Source organism: Lepisosteus platostomus, chromosome 3 (assembly GCF_059453375.1).
Source record: "Lepisosteus platostomus isolate fLepPlt1 chromosome 3, fLepPlt1.hap1, whole genome shotgun sequence".
In the NCBI taxonomy this organism is placed as follows: domain Eukaryota; kingdom Metazoa; phylum Chordata; class Actinopteri; order Semionotiformes; family Lepisosteidae; genus Lepisosteus; species Lepisosteus platostomus.
Genome location: NC_142613.1, coordinates 23,777,423 through 23,801,694, shown reverse-complemented (window position 1 = coordinate 23,801,694; position 24,272 = coordinate 23,777,423). Strand labels below are relative to the sequence as shown.

Here is a 24,272-nt window from a genome sequence, read left to right as displayed (position 1 = left end):
TGAAAATAAGAGGCACCTCTTTACGCAAAGAGCTGTGGGAGTATGGAACAGTGTCAACAGCCATTTTGTTGAAAACGATACCTAGGCTTCCTTCAAGAAACAGTAGAATGAGATCCTTAGATTAAATAGCTACTATCAAATTGACTTGATGGTCAGAATGGCCTCCTCTCATTTCTGATTGTTCTTATGTTCTTATTCATGGAAAATAAGAAATTACGTTTGCTTTCTGCCAGGAAAGTTTGGCCTTCTTCAACTGTTATTCATGTTGTTTCTCATATTTTTCAGTTGTATAATTTATACTACTATACCACCAAAAGGTTGTGATGCTAATGTCTGAGAAAATGATCTTATGATATTGCAAGTGTAAAAGTAGTTTTAACTGGTGAAAAACTTTAATTTTAGATATCTGCTGTTTCAGATTTGACGAACCACAAAATACACAAGTAGCTGGAAACTTGTGTTTATATTTTAAACACTCACACGTGGTTATCTATATATTCTGTATTGTTTTAGAAAAGTTTTAGTCCTGTAGGTGACTAGTGAAAGTGAGACATCATTTTATAAAGCTGAATCTTTACGCAATACAATTAGCAGGTTATTTAACATACCTACAGTAAATATGGTAATCTTTTTTACACTAACGTGTATGAAATTAATCTGACAACATTATCGGCCGGTCTGCAATTATGTATTGGGCTGAGTAACATTGTGTCGCCCTTCCAGCACATGTTGTGTAAAGAAGCACCGTTTTCCAGCTCTGTTTTGTAACTAAATTCAACAAGCAATCAAAATGAACTACACCCACAGATAACCAATGGAAATGTGACGTCTTTATGACACCGTCCTATAGTCGTTGAGGGGCTGGACGGTGTGGTGTGTCTTCCTGGCTGTCACGTGTGTCTGAACAAACGCAGTGCGCTTGAACTGTGCTTTGGATTTTTTGAACGGTAAATTACCAATTCCATTTTAACTTCTAATATAATACCTGACATTTAATACAAGATTTTGCGTTACGTCAGTGCCATCATAACAAAACAACCTGACTGCCTGCTTTTCTGTTTACAAAGTTGAATCTTATGCAACCTAGAGTCACTGAGTTATTTAACACTCTTGTAGGCGTTACCATCACGCTAGGTTAAGTAAGTTTTTACGTTGCACAATTGACTTTCGATTATAAAAAGCTAACAGTTGTTCTGATTTCTTATACACTAGTCTTGTTAGGTAAGTACCCGTGTTATTGCTTTCTATACTTTTGTTGACAGCTAATATTTGTACACCACGGTTATTATGATGTTATAATAATATGATAATAGCAATGACAGCTAGTAACGTTTTATTTAAATCTTCCATAGTGCTGAACACTATTGCTACAAGTCGGTGCCGTTGTGCTATTTTGATTGATTTAATAGAGAAGGCTTTAATTAGATTTTGGTTTCCTTCGCCGTTTAAACCTTTTAAGGATTACCAATGTCCTCGGAAATATTGTGGGGTTTTATTTATAAAACGCTGTTTCCAAAACGCTAACTTACTATATTAGCACTGTTTCCTATGGTAACGATAATTTTTAAAAATAGCTATTTTAGAATAGTTTAAACCGTGTTTAACATGGTTTACAGTACTGTGGATATTATTTGATTATGCTTTCGCCTAGGGAGCTAATTGTGTAATGTTATACTCTATACCGCACCTGTAGTCAACCGAAGCACCAGGATGCTGAAGACATTTCAACAAGCTTTGTTTTCTACTGGTCTGCAGTTACCCCCATGGAAACCTGTTGAGTTTAAGGTGAGTGTATTAACTGAGCTTTGCAACGACTGCTTTTTTCGTACAACATTTCAGTTCATTATTGTTTTTCTTCAAATGTAGCAAGTCTGTCAACTTTGGCTCCTTTGTTTTTTTTTTCTCTGTTTCGGGGAAGGGTCATTTCTTGTCCCTTTCTAGAAAATTATATTGTTGCAAAATACTTATAATGAAACTTTCTTGGCAGGCGGTATTCTTTCACATTAGTCGCTTCCTTGGGTTTCTTTCACATAATTGGCTACTGCCAGTAAGTAGATATGACTAGATGTATATTTCAGAGCTAGATAAATTTGTGATTTGTAAACCCAGCACTACGAAAAAATGTAGATTTACCCCAGTTTCTGCACTTTGACATAAGTCACTGCAGAGTTTCTAGTAAAATAATGAACATGCACAACTAATAATGGTAAGTTTGCCAAGAAAATTTGTTGACAAGGAAAGCTCAGGAGATATAACATACCAAAGTTATATTGGTTGTGGATTTGGCCTCAGCTGTCCTAAATCGTATTTGTTCTTGATGTCATTTTCTCCATTTAAAAAACTGTATGTATGTAAGTCCCTTCTTTGCTTCACATTTGTCTTTTGTGTCCCACCTCCACCTCATCTCCACTTCGGCAGCTGCCCTTTGGTCACTCCTCAGTCTGCATGAGGGTCCTGCCTTCTTACTTAATAGAGGAGACTTATCTCTATTAAAACAACAGTCTTCCCTGATTAATGTCAGGTCATATGGTGTAATTTAGCCACTCTAAATCATTATGAGTGTTTGGGATTTCGTAAGTGGCTTCAAATTAACTTGGGATTTGACTTAAGTATTAGAAATCCTAAGAGGTCTGCAGAGGGGACTACTTTAATCATGAAGAGCACAGTGGCACATGTGAAATTTAACAGGTGATACATTACAAAAAAGCGTTATGGGTATCTGAAGCAAGTTTTTGCAGGTGAAGCTGGAGTCCTTAAAGAACAACTGTGATTTTGGTATGGAACAGCTTCTCCCAACTAAACCATCACAATGAGCCAGAAAGCATTCTCTCATTCTCTCATTTTCTCTTCACAGGAGATGTGTTATTTAGAAAAGCTGTTATGCTGTCTCTTTTTTCTAGGCTCAAGATTATGAAATACGAACCTATGAAACAACAAAGTGGGCAAGCACTTCTGGGAGTGGAATGCAGTATGATTCAGCCATTAACACAGGATTCATGCGACTGTTTAATTATATTCAGGGGAATAATGAAAAAAGTGAGTAAACATCTGCTTTTTGTGTCTGTTCCACGATTGGAATATGAAAGAGAGTACAGATGAAATTAGGTAGACTACTGTCATTTTTTCTAAAAAGAGGAATATAGGATTTTCTGGTTAAAATATTACTTTCTCAAAGCTTTATAGTCATGCCTCAAAATTTATATTGATGCTGAATGAATAGCCTTTTATTTTAACTATCGCCAAGGATCTAACTATATTATGGGAAACCATAATTCAGATATAATTGGTTAATGAGTAATAAGAGATACCATTTCTTTCTGCTATTGCTTAAGATTAGCCTCGGTTTACTCTACAACTTTTTTATTTCTTGAAAAGAACAAAAAACAAATTTAAATTATTTTGCTGTTAACCTCAAATCATTTTTCATTTAATATTAATCTGGTCACATATTTATGAGAAGATTCTTCTGCTTCATACAAGGGTGGTATGCTATTACACTTGAGGTTGTTTTCTGTAAATTAGATATAAAGAATGGACTAGGAGAAGACTGATTTTTACTGGTTCACTATTGAAATGATAGCATGAAAGTTTGATGTATGGTACTATGTATTTGGTCAATAATAAATAATCATTTTGGGGGAATATCAGTTACATTGGGAAAATATTTAATACTTTTTTGCTTATTATACCTTATATCAATGCACAAAAGAAATGCACCAAGGTCTAATGGATGTAGTCAGATATTGATAAACACAGTCACATCAAATGTTCATAAAAATACAGATAAAAATGATAGGTTTTCTGTTTTAAATGAGACACTGTCAAAAGGAAAACATTACACATTTAGTATCTGGTATGGCTTCCCTGAGGATGAAACCAGTCCTTGAATAGACCTGGTCAGTTTCTGGAGAGATTGCCTTGGGATTTTTACTGCTCTGCCTCCCTGTGCAGCTTAAGCCAGCTGGTGAAGGCTGGCTGGTCAAAGCTGCCTCCTGTTGATGACATTCCAAGTTGGACTTGGAACAGGAGAAAAGGCTGGCAGACGCAAAGCATTGTTTAGTTGAAGTTGTGCCCTTGAAGTCTTAGTAGATTTTGATCTTGCATTGTCCTGATTTCCTTGACTCTATGGAAAAATATTGGAACTACTGTAGACTCATGTTCTGTTTGAGTGGATTGCTGTTCTGCTCCTGAGTTTGCAGTCTCCATCATACCTGAATGATCCAAATTGTCCACCTAAAAGGTAGTTTTGTTTTTGGGAAAAAAATGTGCCTTTGTTTATGTGATAATCTTTGTATTCTTTCCTTAGGATAATGGCTGCTTTATCAATACAAATTGAAGGAAAGGTTAAAATTAGAGAATAGGTTGACTCACACCCGCGTCCGAGTGCGGGTTTACTTGTGGGTCAGGTGGACTCAGGTTAAAAAAAAAGATTTTAGATAGGTTCGGGTGGGTGTGGGATCCTTTCTCACAACCGCGGGCGGGGGCGGGTAAAAAAAAAGCCAACCTGCGCATCACTACTGTGTAGACTAAAGAAAGTGCAACAGATGTCACTACATACATGTCTGCCAGCAGTAACTGCCCTCAGCCACCTTCGAGTCCGTCCTCATTCTGGGTTGTGCTTACAAAGGCATTCTTACGTAAACCAAAAGGTGTAGCAGTGGGATTGAAATGTAAGGCCAATCGGTCTAGTTTTCTGTAGTCTGTGTGAAGAAACTCCAATGGGATAACAGCCTGTTGTGTTGCTTGTGCCAGAGATGAAGATAGAAATGACGGCCCCTGTGACGTGCTTGGTGGACCCTGGAGCAGGACCTTTCTGTGAGACCACCTTCACCACTTCCTTCTACATACCTCAAGAGCATCAGGTTGACCCCCCCAAGCCATCTGACCCACAAGTGTTCATTGAAACCAGGAAGGAGTTTACCGTGTTCGTCAGGTAAAGGAATTGTTTGGGAAGGGAAATATATTATGATTTAATAAGGAATATTATAATAATATACGTTTTAATGAGGAGGCCAGTTTCATTGACACTTTGTAAATATAAGACAGATCACTCTGGTGACACACTTAGCTCACACTCTGTACACACTCGGCCTGAACTGTAAAAGGTGGTGTTCTCTTTGTAGCTTATGATTTTATTTTTTCTTGTGAATTTACTTGAATTATGGCCAGCAAGTGCAAATCTGATGTGAAAAGTGATTCTGGTGCAGTGAAGAAGCAGTGTTAAATGATTATGCTAGAAACAAAAAATAGATATATTAAATACAGGTAGGTATGAAAAGGACGATTCATTATCGGGGATTGCAAGTTAACCGATGTTACCCACATTCATCCACGTGAATATCATTGTGAAAGAAAAAGAACAAATACTTGAACACACGAAGAATTTGCCCCTGTGAAATCAACTATTTTAACTCGGCAGAGAGGAAATGTTTTTATCATTCCCTCAATATCTTTAAGTTTTGTGGAGAGTAGATTAAACGCAAAAAAACACGCTTGTAAAAATTGCCTCTCTTCAATTAAACAAGTAATAGGTTTTTTTCCATGCTGAAAAGAGAAGAAAGAAAACACAACATTTCGACTGTGGAGCCTTCTTCACGTGTGTTCCTTTGCAGCCTACGCATGCTGACGCAGCTACCCACCTGAACTCTCTTCAGTTAATATGTGTGCTATTAAATATTACATTCATTTAATGATTATGTTTAATCCTATAATAACAGTGCAACAAAACAATACCGTATATGCACATAATGTTATACATACCATATAATAATACTGTGCATACACATATTGTAATTTTGCTTAGGAGTGCATTTGATTGTGTCGTGTCTGCAATGCCTAGCTTTGTCATAGGCATTAGGGTCATAACTTAATATACACAGTGTTTCAATTAGGGGTGTTCCAATAAAAATTACTGCCTCACTTAGCATCATTAACTTTTCTTTCTAACCGAGTCTTCAGTACAAATAATGTATTAGAGCTAGAACCCTGAAAAACACACTTTATTTCATCTCAACGCTTGTAGATCCTGTGGGAAAACAAAACACACAATGTAATGTAGGTCATGCCTAAATTGCTACAAACCGTATCAACCCCCTATAAAATGCAACAATTATATGTTAGTGCTTATTATTTTTTCCCGTAAAGTTTAATCGATGATAAAGTAATTTTGTGTACAGTAAAAACACATTGAATTGTTTCTCTAATCCATAGGATTACCATAAGTGTTAGGCTCAATATGTATTGAAAACCCTTTATGTGTACTGTACTGTAAAAATGTGAAAATACGACTTCAGTGTCAGGTTATGTAGCTGGTTCAACAATATACCCCTTACGTATGTTGATGCCTGTTTAATGCAAGACATCTGTTTGGTCTGTTCTGATAAGGCTTGCAGCTCGTTGAATATGTCATTTGGGTGGGAAATAGAGAAATAAAGACCAGCCCCCACCACACACTTCTGTCTACACCCCCACCCCCCTTCCTCTATCCTGAAACATAAATCACTTCCTTCTTCACACCCAATTAAAATATTTAATGAGCAAGCCGTTTCACATTTGTACCAAGAGCCAAATAAGAGTCCTCCTCTCTTCCTCCAAGGCAGTATGTGAACAATGGATCTCTGATTTCAGTACCTTGATAATGCTTTATTGTTTCTAAGATTTAATTTAGAAATGGCATGGAATATGTTAATAGAATAACTATTAACTAAACTAATCCATTATTTCTCTTTAGACATATTGCTTTGATTATCTGGTTCTGTACATGGAAGTAGTTTGGTTATTCTAACAGTAAAGATCCGCGCTATTTCCTTACCACGTATTTAAAACTCAGGCTTGTGCAATCACCCTCAGAATATCATCAGACGCTGGGGAGGTGACCTCTGACCTAGTCTTAATCAGAAGGATTTGAGATTGCACTGCACAGATGTCTAATATTCTTAGCCTGCATTTTTGTGTTGATTCCATCTTAGGACGTATGGGGGGTTTTCAAATGAACAGAAGAGCCGGGAGGAGCTGCTGAAGCTGTCTGAGAGTCTGAGAAGGGATGGCCATCAGTTTGTCGATAAGGAGTATTACACTGCTGGTTACGACAGTCCTTTCAAACTGGTGAACAGACGTAATGAGGTGTGGCTCAAGAAGAAGACTGACGAAGACACTAACGCTTGAAAGCCCGATTAAATAGTGGGTATGCCCTTATTTATTACTAATGGTAACCAAGCTCTCCTGTCATTTAATAAGTGACTGGTGTTAAAAACATTTTTAATGTTTTAAAATAACATTGTTGCTTATGAAACCATTTGGCCTTGTACAAGTGTGATGTTTGCTCTGCAGAAGATATGCCGACTGCTAACCTTAAGTATAATTACTTTAACTCATTCTTTCAAGTGTAAATATGGTTTTGTTACTTTTTTTTAATCTGAAATAAAAATGAAGAGCATTTAAAGTCTTTGCACAACCTTTATTAATGAAAAAGCACCTTTAATACATATCTTGTAGTCTTATTTACCTTATGTTTATTAATTTAATCAACTTTTCTGTAAGAAAATTTAAATGATGGAAAGGACCTGAGTATCTTGATCAGATTAAGACTTTTAGGGAATATTATAAAGTTATTTTTCTCAGCCTTATGTGGATAAACAGTAAGGGGAGAATTTCTGCAGTGTGTAAGTTTTCAAATTTAGTGTGTTGCTCCTCGTTTCCTTCTCGTAAGAATACTGGATAAGTTCCTGCTGGTACACTAAGCAGGGACTGAGACAGGGAAGGTTCAGCAAATCCCTGCACTTTACTTGTCTCACTATTGGTGGTTTTAAAGTCCTTTTGTTATGCTATGTCATTATACCCACTTCAGCAACATGTCCCCAAATGCTGTTTAAGTATTGATGGACTGGGAGAGGAGGGCAGCATCTTTATAGTTTCAAGTATCCCCAATTTATGTTAAAGAAGTCTTCAAACCACTATTCATGTAATGATCTCAAAAATGCATGTTATGCTTATGAAAAAAAGTAATGTTGCCTTCACTTGGTTTCAAATCAGAATAGCCTGCTGTTAGCGGAAAAACAAAACAGCTTTAAATGTGTTATAGAAGGTGGCATGCACTGTTCAGGAAGAGATGTCATTAGTAACAGGAGTCCACAGATACCTGGAACTCTTTTTCACTTATTTTGACATTGACTTTTTTCATTTTCTCACAATTTATTCAATCATCAAAGTCAGTGTATACAGGTGGGCCAAATGTCTTGTTATGGACTCCTTGATTGTAGTGACTCAGACTGGACATTTAATAACAAGCTTTATTACAGAGACTGACAAACATAGCAGCCTGGTTTGATTGGAAGCTTGTTAACTACAGGATCTAGTGCTCCACCTTTTTAGACACATGGTAACTTTAAAAACCTCAGAATTGACAAAACTTCTCAAAATAAAGCAACAGGACTGCAGATGGGAAAAGAACTCACAACAATCCTTTCACTACTCTGAAATAAATAGTCTACAAAAAGTTTATCCCCCTCTTTAAAAAAAAGGCTCTAAAAATGTACAAATCCTGTGAAGTATAAAGAAGTCAAAAGTTACTTTTACAATTTTCTATTTACAAAGAATATAAAACTGCTCAGAAGAGAAAATCAGTCACAGGAAAAATAAAAAAAAACAATGAACAGTGGAGCTGTTAAAATTAGTCTTGCTTTTACAGGTCTCCTAAAACGCTACTCACCATTTTATCATACAACTTCAAATATTAACACCAACAGCTTTGTTTCCTTATTTGATACTAAAGGTCCAATGCCATTTGCATGCTTTATTCCTGGAATTATTTTTTTTAAATGTCCAGCTAATGACAGGCTGAACTATCACTTTTTGTCACATCACACTGGGGAACCATCACACAGCATCTTGGCGATCTCCAGAAAAAAAAACTCTCTCTTACTACACTATTATAAGAAATGTTATAAGAAATGATCTACATTCACAATAAAAAAAAACTAGTATTAATATGTAGATATTTCATAAAATTATATGCACAACTTCTAACAATGAGAAAGCAAAGGACATAGGATCTTAAGCCAATGTTAGGAAAAATCTGGTTGGTGTTAAAAGTTATAAGATGTAGTATTCAGTAGCACTTTTAAGTGTAGCTTTGCAAAACAGCCTTATAACATTTAGTCTAACATCAAAATTTCAGAGATAAACTATGCCCTGACAAGTAAATACTGTAGGCTAAAATGAACTCTTTGGTAACCAAAACATTAACAAATGTTAACAGGGCTGTTAACTTTCAAGTATTTTTTCTTTTTCTTTCAAATCCATTCTTCATTCCAATTAGTAAATCATACTAACAGTTTTATTAATAGATTCCTATAATTTAAAAAAGAACAATAAAATTAACTGTAGTGCAAATCTACAAACTAAAAACTTATAAAAGACTTATAAACCATAATCATTTCTTTTCTTGGCAGTGCTTTCTGTTCTTGTGAAAATCCCATGTGCTTCTCAGCCGTCTTTTTGAGCAGTTTTTGACTGCGTTTTTTTTTTAATATCAGTATGGAAAAAGACCAAGTCTTAGAAACTGTACCCTTGGTATTGCTCTCAACAAAACAAAAGAAAAATATCTACATATGTGGGCAACGTGGAAGAACATTTTGTCAAAAACAGTTTATGAAAAAATTAGTATCTGTTTACAAAGAATCAGATTCCACCTAGTGGAGTGTAATAGGAAACTAAAGTGTAAAAATGTAAGGCTGGTTTACTTTATCCCTTATTATATTCAAAAATGCATTAATTAAAAGAAACACGTTTTTAAGAAAAACAACACATGAAACTGTTAGTATAATCCTTCACTTTTTTGCACTGTTGCACATTCTCTGCTAGAATACTAGTTAGTCTGCAGTCATCTTTTCTAACTAGTAGCACCATTCCAGCATCAAAAGATCAACCCCCCAAAACACTAGTTACTTTTCTATTTTTTCCCTGTGAGCACTCTTTCTGTCATTGTGTTTTTAAAAGCAATTTCCTAAAAACTGGAGGATTCCTACAAGACCCCTGAACCCACCAAAGAGAAGAACAGAATGGGAAAACTTGCAGCTACATTGGCTCGGGGAAGGCTGCTACCTCTTCTTGAAATACAGGTGTTAAAAAAAGCTACGGAAAATAGCCTTTCACTTCAGAGCTGAGCACCTCAGCAAGTTCACTTCAGCCGTCTCCTCCTTTCAAACAAACACCAGAACCCTGTGAATCGGTCCTTGGTCAGGTGGAGAGCTACTGGGAGAGCAGGTTCATCCTTGTGAGACTTGGCTGTAGGTTATTACAAGACCCTGGTTCACAGGCTTGTCCTGCTTAACTGTTCCCTTCTTCACATAAAGTGCCGTCGGAGTCCTGAGGCTTGCTGGCCGAGTCCGTTTCAGAAACAGGGCTGGGATCCCCGTTATTTGCCATTCCATCCTCCAGCGCCTGGTCCTCAAGCGTGCCATCCCAGTTGATGTCGGCGGGACCACAGGAGTCGGCTGCCTCAGCCTGCTCGCCCTCCTTCTCGCAGATGACAGTCATGGGGCTGCTGAGGAGGCGGCTACGGGCGTTGTACTTGCTGCTGGCAGCAGAGGGGGGGGTGCGGGAGCGGCCGTACTTCATGCCCGAGAAGGAGGAGGAGGAGAGTCTGGGCAGCAAGCCTTCACTCCTGGCCCACTCCTCCTGGGCTCTCCTGCCACGGCCGGGGGAGCTGCAGGAGCCGGGGCTGTCGGGGGTCTCCGGGGAAGACTCGGAGCGGGTTCTCTGGAAGCGGGGGTCGGTGCTCTTCAGCATTTCTGTGGCAGACATGCGGAAGCTGGTCTCGGAGCGGCTGCCCTTCTTCAGCAGGAGGGCTTTGAAGCTGTCGCTGCTGGTGGCCGTCTTGCGCACACTGCGCTGGATAGAGCCGGTCGGCCGGGAGAGAGAGGCCAGGCCTGGTGCCCCCCCGGTGGGGGTGACCGGGGGGGATGGGGAGTGGCTTCGCACCCGCTCCTCCTCAGACTCCTTCCTGCCCAGAACTTTCCTTTTGGATCTAGAGTGAGGAATGACACAGATACAACTTTCAGCACCATTCGGGACTGGGGTTTAGCAAGGTTTTGTTAAGGCAAGATATTTGCTAAGTTATGTCATTGATTGCTAACTACAGTCGTTCTTTCACATGCCACCAGTTCTTAGCAGGAATACAAATTGGCAATCAGTGATTGTAGGGTTACAAAGGATGTAGAATACAAAGGAACAAGCAGACATTCAAGAGCAAAACTGAGAAATGGGCATGTGACATTATAAAGGCGAGCTGTATACAGCAAGGAACAGGTAAATGTTTATTCCATGCTGAAAAGAAAAGAGACACACCTGAAGGAGGCTCCACAGCCGAAACACTGTGTCCCTTTTCTTTTCAGCATGGAATAAACCTTTACCTGTTCCTTTGCAGCCTATGCATGCTGATGAGCTCCTTACTTGAACTTGTATAAAACAAGAGCAACTTTAGTTCAACTATATTATCAGGGAGCTGTTTACATCAAAGCCTGGCACAGATGGAACAGATTTTGCTTTTTAGTTCGCCCTTTAGGACCCCCTATGCTACATGAATTTCTGTTACTGGAGTTGATAATAGTGACACAGCAACTGGAAGTTATCATTTTCTGTATCTGTATCTGTGAATTTTTTATTTTTTTACAAACCTACAAAACTAATTTACCTTTTATTTTTTGCACAAACACTACCTCTAGTTAAAAATATACTTTAAAAAACCTAAACGGTTGCCTTCAGAAATTGGGAAACATAATTCATTAAACATTGTTAATATAGATTCGACAGCACCCTTCTAATGCCATCCAAGTCCTAACAATTTCCCCAATTTTGCCAAACAGCAAATGGCACAAATGAAGTAACAACAACCTGCATTTAAGAGCCTCAAGAAGCTGCTGAAAATCTGTTAGCACACTAACATGTTAACACTAAAGTGCTGGTTCAACTCTGTTCCCAACATTTAAAGTATACCAACTAAAATAATAATGATTTAGATGCACTTTTATTTTGGGGTTGTTTTTACTAAAATAATTACTATTTTAAGTTTTATTCTATTAAAAGAGGTAGTGTAAAATGTGTTAATTTATTACAGTTATCTTATGGAACTGTTGTTATATGTCCCATAGTCCTATTACACCATACTGTTCACATATGAAGGTACGGTAAGCATTGTAATCGATTGATGGAAAAGTTAACTGAAATTTTAAATAATGTCTTAAAAGTTCAACTCAGCAGATTGGACCCTTGTGCCTTTCTGGAAATTTATAGGACAATATTTACATATATAGGACATATTTAAGAAACGTAAGTGCAGTGTTTGAAAAATACAGAAAATTTGCTTATTTAGTGTTTGTTTTCTCCACCAGGTGGCAACAGAGTCTTCAAAATGTAAAGAGAATTGATATTCTTTGCATGAAAGCCTTGGCTAAGTATGTTAGGATAGGACTACCACAGTGAAAGAAGGAGCCTGTTACATGGAACCTATCCTGCCCTAGTCTAGTACAGGGTAACAGAACCAGCCAGTTACAAGGTTACTTGCCAGTCTGAGCCACGCCTGCCATGATGCATTAGCATTCAGTCTGTCGCCCAAACTGCACCCAGACAAGAGGAGGAAAAAATGGCAAGCAATGACAGAAAATGAGACAAAAGGGAAAGAAACAGTGACGCTTAAAAATGACAGACAATGAGAGAAACATGATACAGTCAACAGGATGTTGGAAAAAATACAACACAGACATTTGTGAAGACAGACAAACGCCCAAGACAGTGCCATTTTACCAATGCAGGACCTTTGACAATTCTGGCAAAATCACAAGATCACATTATTGGCCATATACAATTTCTTGTATTAGGAATTTGACTATTCGCATACCCCAACTTGCTCTCCATGAGACACACAGACAGGGAGAGAAGCTTGGGGTCAGAGTGCAGGGTCAGCCATTTATACAGCAGCCCTGGAGCAGTTGGGGTTAAGGGCCTTGCTCAGGGGCCCAACGGCGTAGGATTCCTCTGTCGGCCGTGGGATACGAACCGGCAACCTTTCAGCCACAGGTGCAGATCCTTAGCCACAGAGTCACCGCACTGCCCAAATTAGGGCAGGAATCTGGATTTGTATATGTCTGTGTATGAGATAGTCTGAAAATTCACCACATTGCAAACTTTGTGTGTGGTTTGTTATTTGAAATATCAGGAACTGATGTGATAATATATAAAACTCACTTCTGTACTTTTCTGTTAACAAACACCTGTCGTTCCTATTTAAGCTTTAGACATACTGATATACAAAAGGGAGCTATACTAGAAGGAACCACTGGAGGCTTTGCTGTTGTAGCTTCAGAAATACAGAATGTTTCTCAAAACATGTTCTCCAGATTTCTTTGGTTTAAAACAAATGACCACATGATGCCATACCTGCTTTACTTTCAGCTCACAGCGCATGAACAAGATGCAGAGCAATCTACAACAGAATGGAAACTGTACGTAGCAATATCTCTAGCATTTCCATCTGCTGTAGGCAGTAAGCTTCCCTTGTTTGAAGGGCCACCACATGCCTTTTGTCAGAGTGAATGGGTTATCTAGAAGAGCAAAGCTATAAGGCCCTCTGGGTGACTGAAAGGAAATCCCATCAAAAAGAGGAAGCACTGAAAGTCTCAAGAGAAATATTCTAACTACTGTATATATCCTTCCAGGGTGATATATAGTTAGAAGGATCAGGGTCAACTTGTCTTCCTCTATTTACTTATGCCTAAATGCATACAGGTATATACTAATAAGAAAATGATAGGCAAAGGAGGTTACTTTGTATTAACAAATAACATATAATGCTCTCTGCTTCACTTACTGAGAGAACATGCAGTTAATGAAAAGAGAATCTGCCCCCATTCTCTTTTTAAAAAAGTTTAGAAAAAATGAACATGCATAGAGCCATTAAGACGGATGGACAACGAATGTATCAGGTCCAGGCTATTACTTGGGGTCATAGGGAGAATGGCAGGAGCTACCTGTGAATGGCCGCAAACAGATCCTCCGTTGTCCTCGGTCTCGTTGGCGTCACCATGTCATCCAGCGCTTCCCTGCGGGAGGCGGGCGGGGGCGAGGAGTTCGCAGTGTCAGAGTCGAAGACCTCACCTGAGAAACAGAAATCATATACAGAGGGATCATTAAAAAAAGCAACAGATGTTAAAACTCTATCAGGCGATAAATGGCAACATATCTGCTGACCAGAAAGTCGTCGGTGATAAGGAAACTCCTCATCTCCAATTTTCTTTTCTTAATTTCCAACTGCTTTATCCCTCTTTTTAACATCTGCACTTGGGCTGTCTCAGCTGCTGTAGGCTATCTGATTTCAACCCCCTTCCCTGTCCTTCTCCAGGGAACACTGCCCAATCACAGGGAGGGAGAGGGTCTCTCAGAAACTTGCAGCAGATAGAGCTCACAGTAAAACCCCCCTGGAGAAAGGAGGTGGTGGGGCAGAGTGCTGAAGCGGGGAGCTGGAGGGACACATACAGCCTAGGAAAGACCCTGTAAAAGGACTGCAGGACTGCCTGCAGGAAAAGGGGGGAGGTGCTGGGCTGCTGACTGACTCCATTGTGGGACGATTCCATTCTTTTGTTCAAGAATGGCTCTGTACAAAGGCTGAAGAGCCACCAGAAGAGGAAGACAAAGCTATAAGGATCTGTCTGTTGAGGGACAGGAAATAAAATTATGCAGGCGTGTAAATGCTGGTCACTGTGCAATGGTTTAGTCCAGCCTACAGGGAAGGTGGAATACTATCAGCCTCCCCACATTCTTACAACACCACCACGAAGCCGGCAGACTCATGCTTATGAATGAAACTAAGAAATGAAGCACTGCGTTCTGCACAACTCTGAGCGCTGTCAGAGTTAGTTTTCAGTGCTGACAGAAAAGATTGCTCTTTCACACAGAAAAAATGTCCCTGCTTTTCATAATATAAAAAATGTTTAACAATATGCAAAAAAGCATACAGATGTATAGAGTTTGGAGTGGCAATTGTTTAAAAAAATGTACGAATCAGCCCAATCCCACACATTTATAAATACATTTTATAAAAGTACATTAAATATCATATATTTATTGTGAAAGGAAACGGCATGCATTTGTGAATATATATAATGTATTTTACAAGCAGCTGCCTCCAGGGCTATGGTGCTTTTTACTTTAAGAGCTTGCAGTCGCTATGAATTATGGATATGAATATTAAATAGCTCTTGTTGAATTCCAATGCTTAGGAGACAAAACAGTCTTATTATTTCCAATTCTGGCTTTTGCATGTATAAAGTCAAACTTGGCAACGAATAGCTGCTTTGGCCTTGTTAAGGCTCACCAGCATTACAGCTAAATTAGATCAAAGAAAGGGATGTTAAAGAAGCACCCTCATCTACCTCCAATATATCTTCAAGGTTGTTGTGACTTGAGCATGAAGTTGCTAGTATATACAGTATGAATACCCATACATTGTAGAGGCAGACATTTCAAATGATTTCTACATTTCATCACTCACCATTTTCTTCATCTTTGGAACTTATAGACCCTGTTGTGCTGCTGGTTCCATCTCCATCTGAATTGTTCTTGTCATCTGAAATGGTCTGCTCTTCCTGCTGGTTATCAGGGGCGTCATCACTCTGTGTGGTCTGGGCTCCCAAAGTGCAGCTCATAGTTGTATTGTCATCTTCATCGTCTGACAGTTTGAGAGGGTCAGTAGTAACAGAAACTCCATTTTGTGGGCTCAGTACCTGTGCCACATCTGCCTCCAAAGAGTGCAAATTCTCTTCTTCTGAGGCTGGCTGTGGCTTGTATGGAGACATAATGAGAGACAGTTTGGGTTTCTTTGAGAAGACAGGTGGTTTCTGCTTGGTGGCACTACCCTGCAACAGTGGCGTTTCCATTGTCTCAGACTGACTCTGGGTTTGGTAATCTACCACCACAGGCAAAGGCTCATCTGTGGACCCTGAGCTGACGAGTTTCTTATTTTGTATTGCTGATTTGTCTGTTTGACCAGTGATCGCAGCTTTGTCCAGCTCTGTGAACACAGAGTCATCAGAGGAACACAATTGTGATTTTTTAACAGGTGCTGGAGGCTTCTGAAAACCATCCAAGCTGGAGCTTAAGCACGTCTGCTGTAGCAAAACAGGATGTTGTTGCTTTATAGGCTTCTCTGGTGTTAAGGGCTTGTGGTAATCAGTAAATTCCTGTGTTTCCTGAGTGTTCGTAGTGTCGATTGTTTCAGCATTGGATTTTCCGGGCTTCTTGATGGACCTTAGCTGCACCATTTGAAGGGCTTTAGGAGTGATCAGTGGCATCACAGATTTTCCAGGTTCTCCTGGAGGATTGGAAACAGATCTCTTACTCCCTGTGAATGTGTTGTCAATGCTTGGAGATGATGCAGGTTTTATAGTATCTTTAAGGCCCTTCAGGCTTAGTGGTGGTGCTGGAGGTGGGGTCATAGCAAGTAAAGGTGGGGCTGGAGGCGGGGCCATGACAGGTAAAGGTGGAGGTGGGGGGGTTATGACAGGTAAAGGTGGGGCTGGAGGCGGGGCCATGACAGGTAAAGGTGGAGGTGGGGGGGTTATGACAGGTAAAGGTGGGGCTGGAGGTGGGGGAGGAGTGGAGACAGGCAAAGGAAGATGATGGGGTGGACTTTGAGTAACACTAACACAGTCTAACATGAAATCTGGAGGAGGAGGGGGAGGGAAAGGAGGAGAAGGGTTCTTAGGGGACAGGATCTTTGATGGAGGTGATGTAATGGGAGTTGCCGGCAGCTGAGGAGCTGGTGGAGGAGGGAAATGTTCTTGTGTTACGCTGGTGGAAATGAAACTGTTTGGAGGAGGAGGAGGGGGAGGGGGAGGGGAAGCATGAGGCAGTGCCATGGGACTGGAATCAGAAGGCAGAGGTGGGGCCACAGGGAGAACAGACTGGAGCAACGGAGGTGGGTTGGATCCGGCAGGGATTTTTACTGTGTCAGATGTGTTCGACGACAAAGATGTAGAGGAAGACGAAATTGACACAGAGGACAGCAGGGAGGACTTTCTCTCAGGCACTTTTGGCTTGGACTTCCCACCAGCTGGAGACATGGACCTCAGGAAGGCAGGAACAGGAGTGCCGGCGGTAGGGGTGTTGGACTGGCTGGAGTAGCCACTCGATGGAGACGTCACTCTGTGCACCTTATCAGGAGAGGAGGCCAACTTTGGTTTGACAGAGGGGTCTTGAGCATGTGGTAATGAAGTTTGTGACCCATTGGGGAGATTGCTGCAATCTACTGGAGCTGCACCAGCATCGGTAAAGGGAGTGGCAGAAGATTTGAGCTGCTCACTCTGTTGTGAACTGTTGTCCATGTAATAGCACCAGGGCTCAACGTACTCTGATCTGACACTGCTCGTGTCGCTGTGGGAAGGGGTGACAGTGCAGATGGAATACACATTGACGCCCATGGCCGACACACTGCTGCTGCTGGCACTGACTGTGCTCTGACTGCGGGATCGAAGCACCCAAGGGTCGTCATAATCACTGGAAGGGCTTTGTGATGGGGAGGAGCCACTCTTGCTCTTCAAGCTGAGCTGCAAGGACTGCTGTAGCGTAGCGATCAAGGATTCATTCAGGACCGGCCCACTGGGGTGAGACTTCTTACCTGGCTTGCGTCTCAGGGAATCCGTCCTGGCAGGAGGAAGAGGGGGCTTCTTTGCCTTCTTCAAAGAGATGCTACGTGACAGGGATTTCTCGCTGTGAAGGCTGAGCCTGTCCTCCTGACTCTGATGATCTCTGCACTCATACATGCTGTGTCTCATTCCATTGATGCCATTGTGACTTCTGGACTTGATTCCCGAGTCCAGGTGCATGGAGGTGTAATAACCATCATTGTCCATGGAGTACAAGGAGCTTGTGTCCGTTTTACTGGGACTCCTCTCCAGGCTGCTGTAGATGTGATTGACTGGTGTAGAGCAGCTAGATGTGAGGGACCTCTTGGGCATGACATTCTCTGGTGTGTCATATATCCACTGATCTGCTGGAACTGTGCTCCTGCTTTGGAAGCTGTTGTCTGAATAGCTGGATTCACTCCGGGTATCCTTGGCACCGCAGTCTTTCCTTCCATCTAAAGTGCTGCACTGGGACTCCGTTTCCGTATTGTTGCCAGTGTTAAGGGATACGGCTGAATCACAGCGGGATGGGGTTGTTGCTGGGGTAAAAGAGAACTGCTGATCATCCTTCAAAGCTACTTCACTGTTGACACCGGTTGCACTGAGAAGTCTGTCAGAGTACGAAGACATTGACCTCATCTGGTTGTCCAGCTGAGATGAGTTCTGGGTGGTGTGAATTGTGATGACCTCTGCCGACGATGGAAGCGTGGCATTGGGGATGACAGTGGTGGAGTAAGTGGCATGAGGAGATACCACGCAGGCAGCACTCGTGACTGTTTCGCTTTGGAAGCTTCTCACTTCCTGGGACTTGGGCCTGGGGAGCGTTCCTGTCTTGGGAGTGTTCCGGAGATGGACCACTGTTTCATCGGCTTGCAGTTTGCTGATCTGCCGTGGCAAGGTGCTTGAAGACATGCTGTCAGGTTTGTGGGCCATGCTGTAGGACTGCTCCATCGTCTGCAGGGATACTCGGGCTCCTTGCCTTGGCAAGCTGTGGAAACGATTGTCCCCATTCACCTGTGGAACAAATATCACTCCTGCGCTGTCAGTGACGGAAGAAATGCTCCCTGAAGAGTTGGAGAACTGGGCCATCTGAGCCGCAATGCCCTGCCCCTTCTGTGCTCGGATCCTTCTCACTGACGGCGGCACTATTTTAATCTCTTCTGTCTGGCAGCTGGAGTCCCTTGTCTCAGACCTGCGCATTGAAGAGTGTCCACTGCCTATTCTCCCCAGAGTCGAGTACTGACCAGGGATGTACATAGAGTGACCTCGAAAATCACCATTTGCCTTCCCTGCTGTAAAACAACAAAAAGCAAGATAGCCAGCTTAAAAAAAAATGAAAGGAGTCTGTCAGTCAAATAAAGCCCATCTGCATTAGAGCAGGCTAATTATTCTGATTTGCTGTTGCCCTTGTGAAGTGTTTCCAACCTCTGGGATGCTTAATTAAAACAGGACCAAGGGTAATAATCGTGCAATAGATTCCAGTCACGCTCAGTTTCAAAACTTCTTCCTTCTACTCTGTTTCCCCTGATCTCAGCACATTGATTGTTCTTCAGGCTGTGGAATGGGCAGCTGTAACAGCAATGTCAAGAATGCCAGCTGTTTTATAAAACTCAAAAGATCCACTCCCACATGACTCATTGCAAATTGTCCTTTCAAAGATAATAACATTAGTCAAAAAAGACCATGGCTACTAATTAGGATTTTAGTTCAGGAGTACATGGTCAATACAGGTAAGATATTTCCTACTGCTAATTACTGAATTAGATGAAAATACATTTAAAGGTTATATCCTGTGTGACATATTGCAGATCATGGTATCACTCTTCAGCCACTGTTAGGTTTACAATGTCTGAGTCAAGAAGATCCTCACTGAAACTGAAACACATCGAACCTTTCATTATGTAAATACTTAGCTTTAAAGTTATTCTTTAATGGAACTTTAAAACGTAAATTGACAGTTCCTTTTCCTAAATACAATAAAACATGACACCACATCATACAATAGAATGTAATTTATTTGATGTCTGTGGTGGAGATGTTCTCGATGGCCTCTAATTTCAAATCCATCTGATTAATTAGCCATAAAGTGAAAAGCTATCTGATTGTCTCTTCAGTTTAGTTGAGCTTGTTGTGATCTGAAAACAGGGGTACGGACAATTCCTACCATGTTTTTCTCCTATAACTTAAACATCAGGTTGGCACAATAACAAACTCAGTAGGTAAAGATGCTCAAATCATCCCCAGGTTGAGCTCTGTGATCTAGATGTCACTAGTCAACAACTGTCTTGAAAAGATTCCCTACTTGGTGGCTCATGAGCATCTCAGTACAGCCAACGTTCAGACTGAGCTGAGTCCGCCTCTCTCTCGGCTCCAAGAGAAACACCATTGTAACCTTGCAGACATGCAGTGCCCTCAGAGAGGGACATTCCTCTTTCCCAATCAACCCTATCCCTCCGGCAGGTGGCTGCAGAGATTGTGTGCATGCTAAAAGATGAAGGCCAAAGTAGTTTGCTCTCCCGTTATGGTATAGGAGTCATTGCTGTGATCCGAAATGTAAAGGAACAAATAATGATTCCAAATTAGTTGAGGAATAAAAAATAAGATATCTCTTTTTTTTTCTCGACACTGATGACTAATATGTTAAGTAAAGTTTTAAGATAATAGCAACAAGACTGCTGATAAAGGCCTAGTCTTTGTATCTTTTCTTCTGTCATAGCAACCTGTTCTTTAGATAGGACTCATCTTTCAAAAAGATTTAGAACATCTCTTCAGTTTTTGGGTCAAGACTCTTTCCCAAAGCCACTGAACCTTGTGTTTGTCTAGTCCTTTCCCAGTCCGGGTGGAGGAAGGACAGGGAGGTTAGAGGTCATGTAGGAGAGAAAGCCTGTCACAACAACAGCTGACAAAAACAAAACAAACCCAAAAAAACATCCTGGACAGATCTGGAAAAAACAGAGAGAGGCAGGGCACCTCCAAAATCTCCAATTAAAAAGTAATTTTCACGCCTATTACTCACTACGGAAAGTGCACGTGTGAGGTCAGTACAAGAGAGCACAGCCAGGGCTTAGGAACAGCTGTGGTTTGAGGCTTGTTTTGCAGCACTGATACCTAACACCAGCTCATGAAACACCCATATTAACCCACATCCTGATGAGCAATTCGTGCTGAGATCCTCACCCCCGGTCCACTGAATTCAAGTATTAATACAAAAGTCTTAAATGTTAGGTGATTAAGGAAATATGACATGATGTCCCAATGAAAATCAGGGATTACACAGATGTTAAATGATAGATTACATAACATTCTATGGCATGCAATGAGTATTATGGTTTTTCCACATATTACTATGGATTAGACTACATCACAAACAAAACAAAAAACATTACAAATACATAAAATAATAATCTTAAGGTGATTAATGAGGGAATGAAGTAAATGGGATGTAAGAAAAGACAGGGATCCAATATAAATGCAAAATTCTGCTGGGCTTTATAAGTCCCAGCTCATAGACCTATTTCTTTTACAGACAGCTACTATATTTAGTTTGAAGTGCAATGAAGACAGGGATTTTTATCATCTCTGAAAATTTTAGGAATTTGAATTTGAATTCTGATCTATTGTATATTTCCCACTTCATGAACACAAGACATTTTTTTCTCTGTATTGCTTCAACTACTAGCCTACAAGACATGCAGGAATTACACTTACAGCCTCTTATTCCTGCATTACTGAACTACTGGCCTGTTCGCACACTATGACCCATGAAAGTGCACTGACCAGCAGAAACTCTTCACTTCTGCTGGCAAGTGCCAAAGGCTCGATCTGAACCAAAAAGGCCGAACTCAAGACAGTAGAACAGAACTTCTATTGTTGTTTCAATGAAATTGACTGGAACAGGTCATAAAGAATCCTTCCATGACTTTTAAATGAAATATGAAACTGTTTTTTTTTCCAAACTAATGTAGCCTCGTGATAGATTTGCACCCTTAATCTCTTAATGTTGTTGTCAGGGAACTGTCTAGTCTTAACCCCTTGTGAACTCCAATGGTGGCCATCAGACTGTATTGGAATGGATATAATAAGTGTATCAATGTCCAGCGCAAGGCAGCTAATGAAGGTGGAGGGAAGGAATACAGTACTGATGAGCCATACCTAGTTCCTTTTGAATGTTGTCGGGGACCCCTGTAATTGTCTTTCTCCTTTTGACTTTCTTCGGCCGTCTTACCACAGTGTCAGTGTTAACTAATGACCGCCGGATGCTGGCCTGGCGGTCAAAGGTTTCTCCTGATGCAAGGCGGCAAGAGCAAGCAAACCAGTGGTTAATGTCAAGCATGCAACTCTCATGCACCTTTAACTAGATGTGGCAAGTATCGATACATTAATAAAACACATAAAACAATGTTCTAACTGTACAAGGCTGGCAAACAGACTCAGGAGTTGGAGGTGTCACACGTGTTGTCTTAGGGTCTACAATTTGGATGTCCAATATTGATCATGATAAATAAATCTTATGGAATTACGTTTGTCTTTAAGGAATGTCTTGGATATAACCTCAAAAGGCTGTATGCCAGGCCTGTATTTTCTGTTAGTTTATAAGAATGACAGAATGATGTATCCCAGGTGAAGGATGTGTGTAGATCCAGTGGTCCCTTATGGATGTGGTTCATGAATTCAAAGGACTGGTATTTCAAAGCCTCAGGGCAACTGAACAACAGCAAATGTCAGAGTGCAACTGCAGGGAAAGGAGACTGTACTGAAACTCCCAAGATTTGATCATTTATCTCCTGCTGGTTATGTGAAACAGATCAAACTGAGATGCTAAGGGGATTTGAATTCCATCATTGAAACTGAAAGTTCAGTCTGGAGGCTTGCTGGTGAATAAGATGTGAGCTTTCTAACACCTCCAGAGAAAAATCTATCCCAGAATTGGTCCATTTCTACTTAATGAAGAAAAACAACCTGCAGCACAGAACAAAAAAATCAATACTAACTGCAATTCTTACTGTACCAGGGTTAGGAACATTAGGTAGTAAGATCTGGTCTATTTTGATCATTACTAACACTGTACTTTTGCCCTCTTTTTACTGGTTAGTCAAGTAAACAAAGTAGTTCCAGTCTTACAACCACATTTAACATTTCGGCCTATAATATGTCTCAAGTATTCAGGATTCACAATGAGGTTGAGATAACCCAATTGGAAAATTGTAAATGCATACATATGTGTGCAAAGGTATACAGCCAACAAAAAAAAAAATAGATTTAAAGGTTCTGTCAAAAAACAGCCCTTGAGCATTGAAAACGTATAAGAACTGGATCTCACACCAAACCTTGACTCTGGCATGGGTACTGGCTAGTCCATTTATGAGTCGAACAGAGGCTCTGTACAACCTTGTGGGTATTGTATATACACTTGTTGTATATACAATATTAAATAGAAATATTATATATCACACATACATACAGCATACAGGCATAAAAGAAACCTGTGTTTCCAGTGTAATGCAAATACAAATGCAATACGATTGCTGATGAGCCCCTTAAATTGAATGAAAAAGAAATACCTTTCCCAGGTGACAATTCTATAAGAATCTACAATCAATTATTTTTGGGTGTGGAGGCACCGGTAAGATTACAGCACCTGATTTGAGATGTGATTTTTTTTACACAGTCATAAATACAGTGTTTAAGGAATCCTACAAAAAATAAATTAATTCTTGACAGTATAAAAACATGCTGAAATATTTTTTTACAGTTAGCAACTGAGACAGAAACCCTTTTTTACGCCACAATCTGGAACATTTTTAACTCTGCCTGGAGTGACACAGGTGTAAAACATGAAGTGCTCAAACCAATGTAAAATGTGTTATCATGAATAATACTGTCAAAAATCAAGTGGGAAGCACTTAATTTGTTCCATTGTGTGTGGAGGAGACAGTGAGAATCAACGAATTAAGACATTATAACTCTACAATTCTACAGATTCTGACGGAATGAAATTTCAGTAATTCTACACTAAATGAAATCAGGCACTGCATCCAACAGAAAGTTTTGAAACATTTTCCAAAACCTATTTTTTAAACTTTTCAAATAACACCCGAAACACACCCACAATTCTCAATTAAACAGCAGGAATGGGACTGACACAGATGGTACATTAGCACATTTACAGCGGCTGGGGAGCTGAGGCCTGTATTGTGCCCAGTCAGCCTAGAGGCCTACCTGTAACATTAATGGGGATGACGTCTGCCTGTACTGCCTGGGCTTGCTGGCGCATCTTCTCTTCCGGGGTGGGCAGCGGAAGAGACTTGGTCCAGTTGGTCTTGATATCAATGTCTGACACGTCTCCCAGTAGTGGCGTCTTGGGCCTCATGGAATAAATGAGTTTCTCTTCTTCAGTGGACGAAACTGTGGACTGAAACCACCACAGAAAAAAGGCTTTTAATGACAGAGGACTACAGAGAGCAAAGGAGAGGAGCAAAATCTCCAAAGACTGCTGTAGCACAACATGCAGACCATTGTAGGAATTGATTCAGCTATACCATGGCTTTGTGGCATAGCTTTTCTGGCTTGGGCAGTTTGTTTTAACACTAACTGCAT

General features: G+C 40.5%; 2 protein-coding genes across 12 annotated transcripts in view; one reads left to right on the top strand and one right to left on the bottom strand.

The window, feature by feature from the left end:
- The first annotated feature begins 815 nt into the window (after nt 1-815).
- On the top strand, nt 816-7,441 carry hebp2 (heme binding protein 2). 2 transcript variants are annotated; one of them, XM_088625033.1, is made up of 5 exons: nt 816-947; nt 1,694-1,785; nt 2,901-3,036; nt 4,753-4,933; nt 6,969-7,441. In XM_088625033.1, exons 2-5 carry the CDS (start codon nt 1,711-1,713, stop codon nt 7,162-7,164), a joined length of 588 nt encoding a protein of 195 aa, XP_088481159.1. In that variant the 5' UTR covers nt 816-947; nt 1,694-1,710; the 3' UTR covers nt 7,165-7,441. The 2 variants fall into 2 exon arrangements, with proteins under 2 accessions (XP_088481159.1, XP_088481160.1); XM_088625034.1 differs by lacking the exon at nt 816-947 and adding an exon at nt 962-1,221.
- Nucleotides 7,436-24,272, bottom strand: part of nhsl1b (NHS-like 1b) — a 187,729-nt gene continuing 170,892 nt past the window's right edge. For 6 of the 10 annotated variants that reach the window (XM_088625023.1, XM_088625013.1, XM_088625016.1 and 3 more), the window contains 5 exons: nt 23,895-24,087; nt 21,828-21,959; nt 15,545-18,967; nt 14,025-14,151; nt 7,436-11,026 (listed from right to left, as the gene is read on the bottom strand). In XM_088625023.1, the coding sequence (XP_088481149.1) occupies nt 10,327-11,026; nt 14,025-14,151; nt 15,545-18,967; nt 21,828-21,959; nt 23,895-24,087 (4,575 nt within the window). In that variant the 3' untranslated portion in view covers nt 7,436-10,326. The remainder of the gene's footprint in view (nt 11,027-14,024; nt 14,152-15,544; nt 18,968-21,827; nt 21,960-23,894; nt 24,088-24,272) is intronic. The other 4 variants (XM_088625015.1, XM_088625014.1, XM_088625017.1 and 1 more) reach the window with 4 other exon arrangements.

Coding starts and splice junctions, on each gene's coding strand:
- hebp2 (XM_088625033.1), top strand. CDS start 1,711: ATGCTGAAGACATTTCAACAAGCTTTGTTTTCTACTGGTCTGCAGTTA. Junction 1,786..2,900: donor GGAAACCTGTTGAGTTTAAG/GTGAGTGTATTA, acceptor TCTTTTTTCTAG/GCTCAAGATTATGAAATACG. Junction 3,037..4,752: donor TCAGGGGAATAATGAAAAAA/GTGAGTAAACAT, acceptor TGCTTGTGCCAG/AGATGAAGATAGAAATGACG.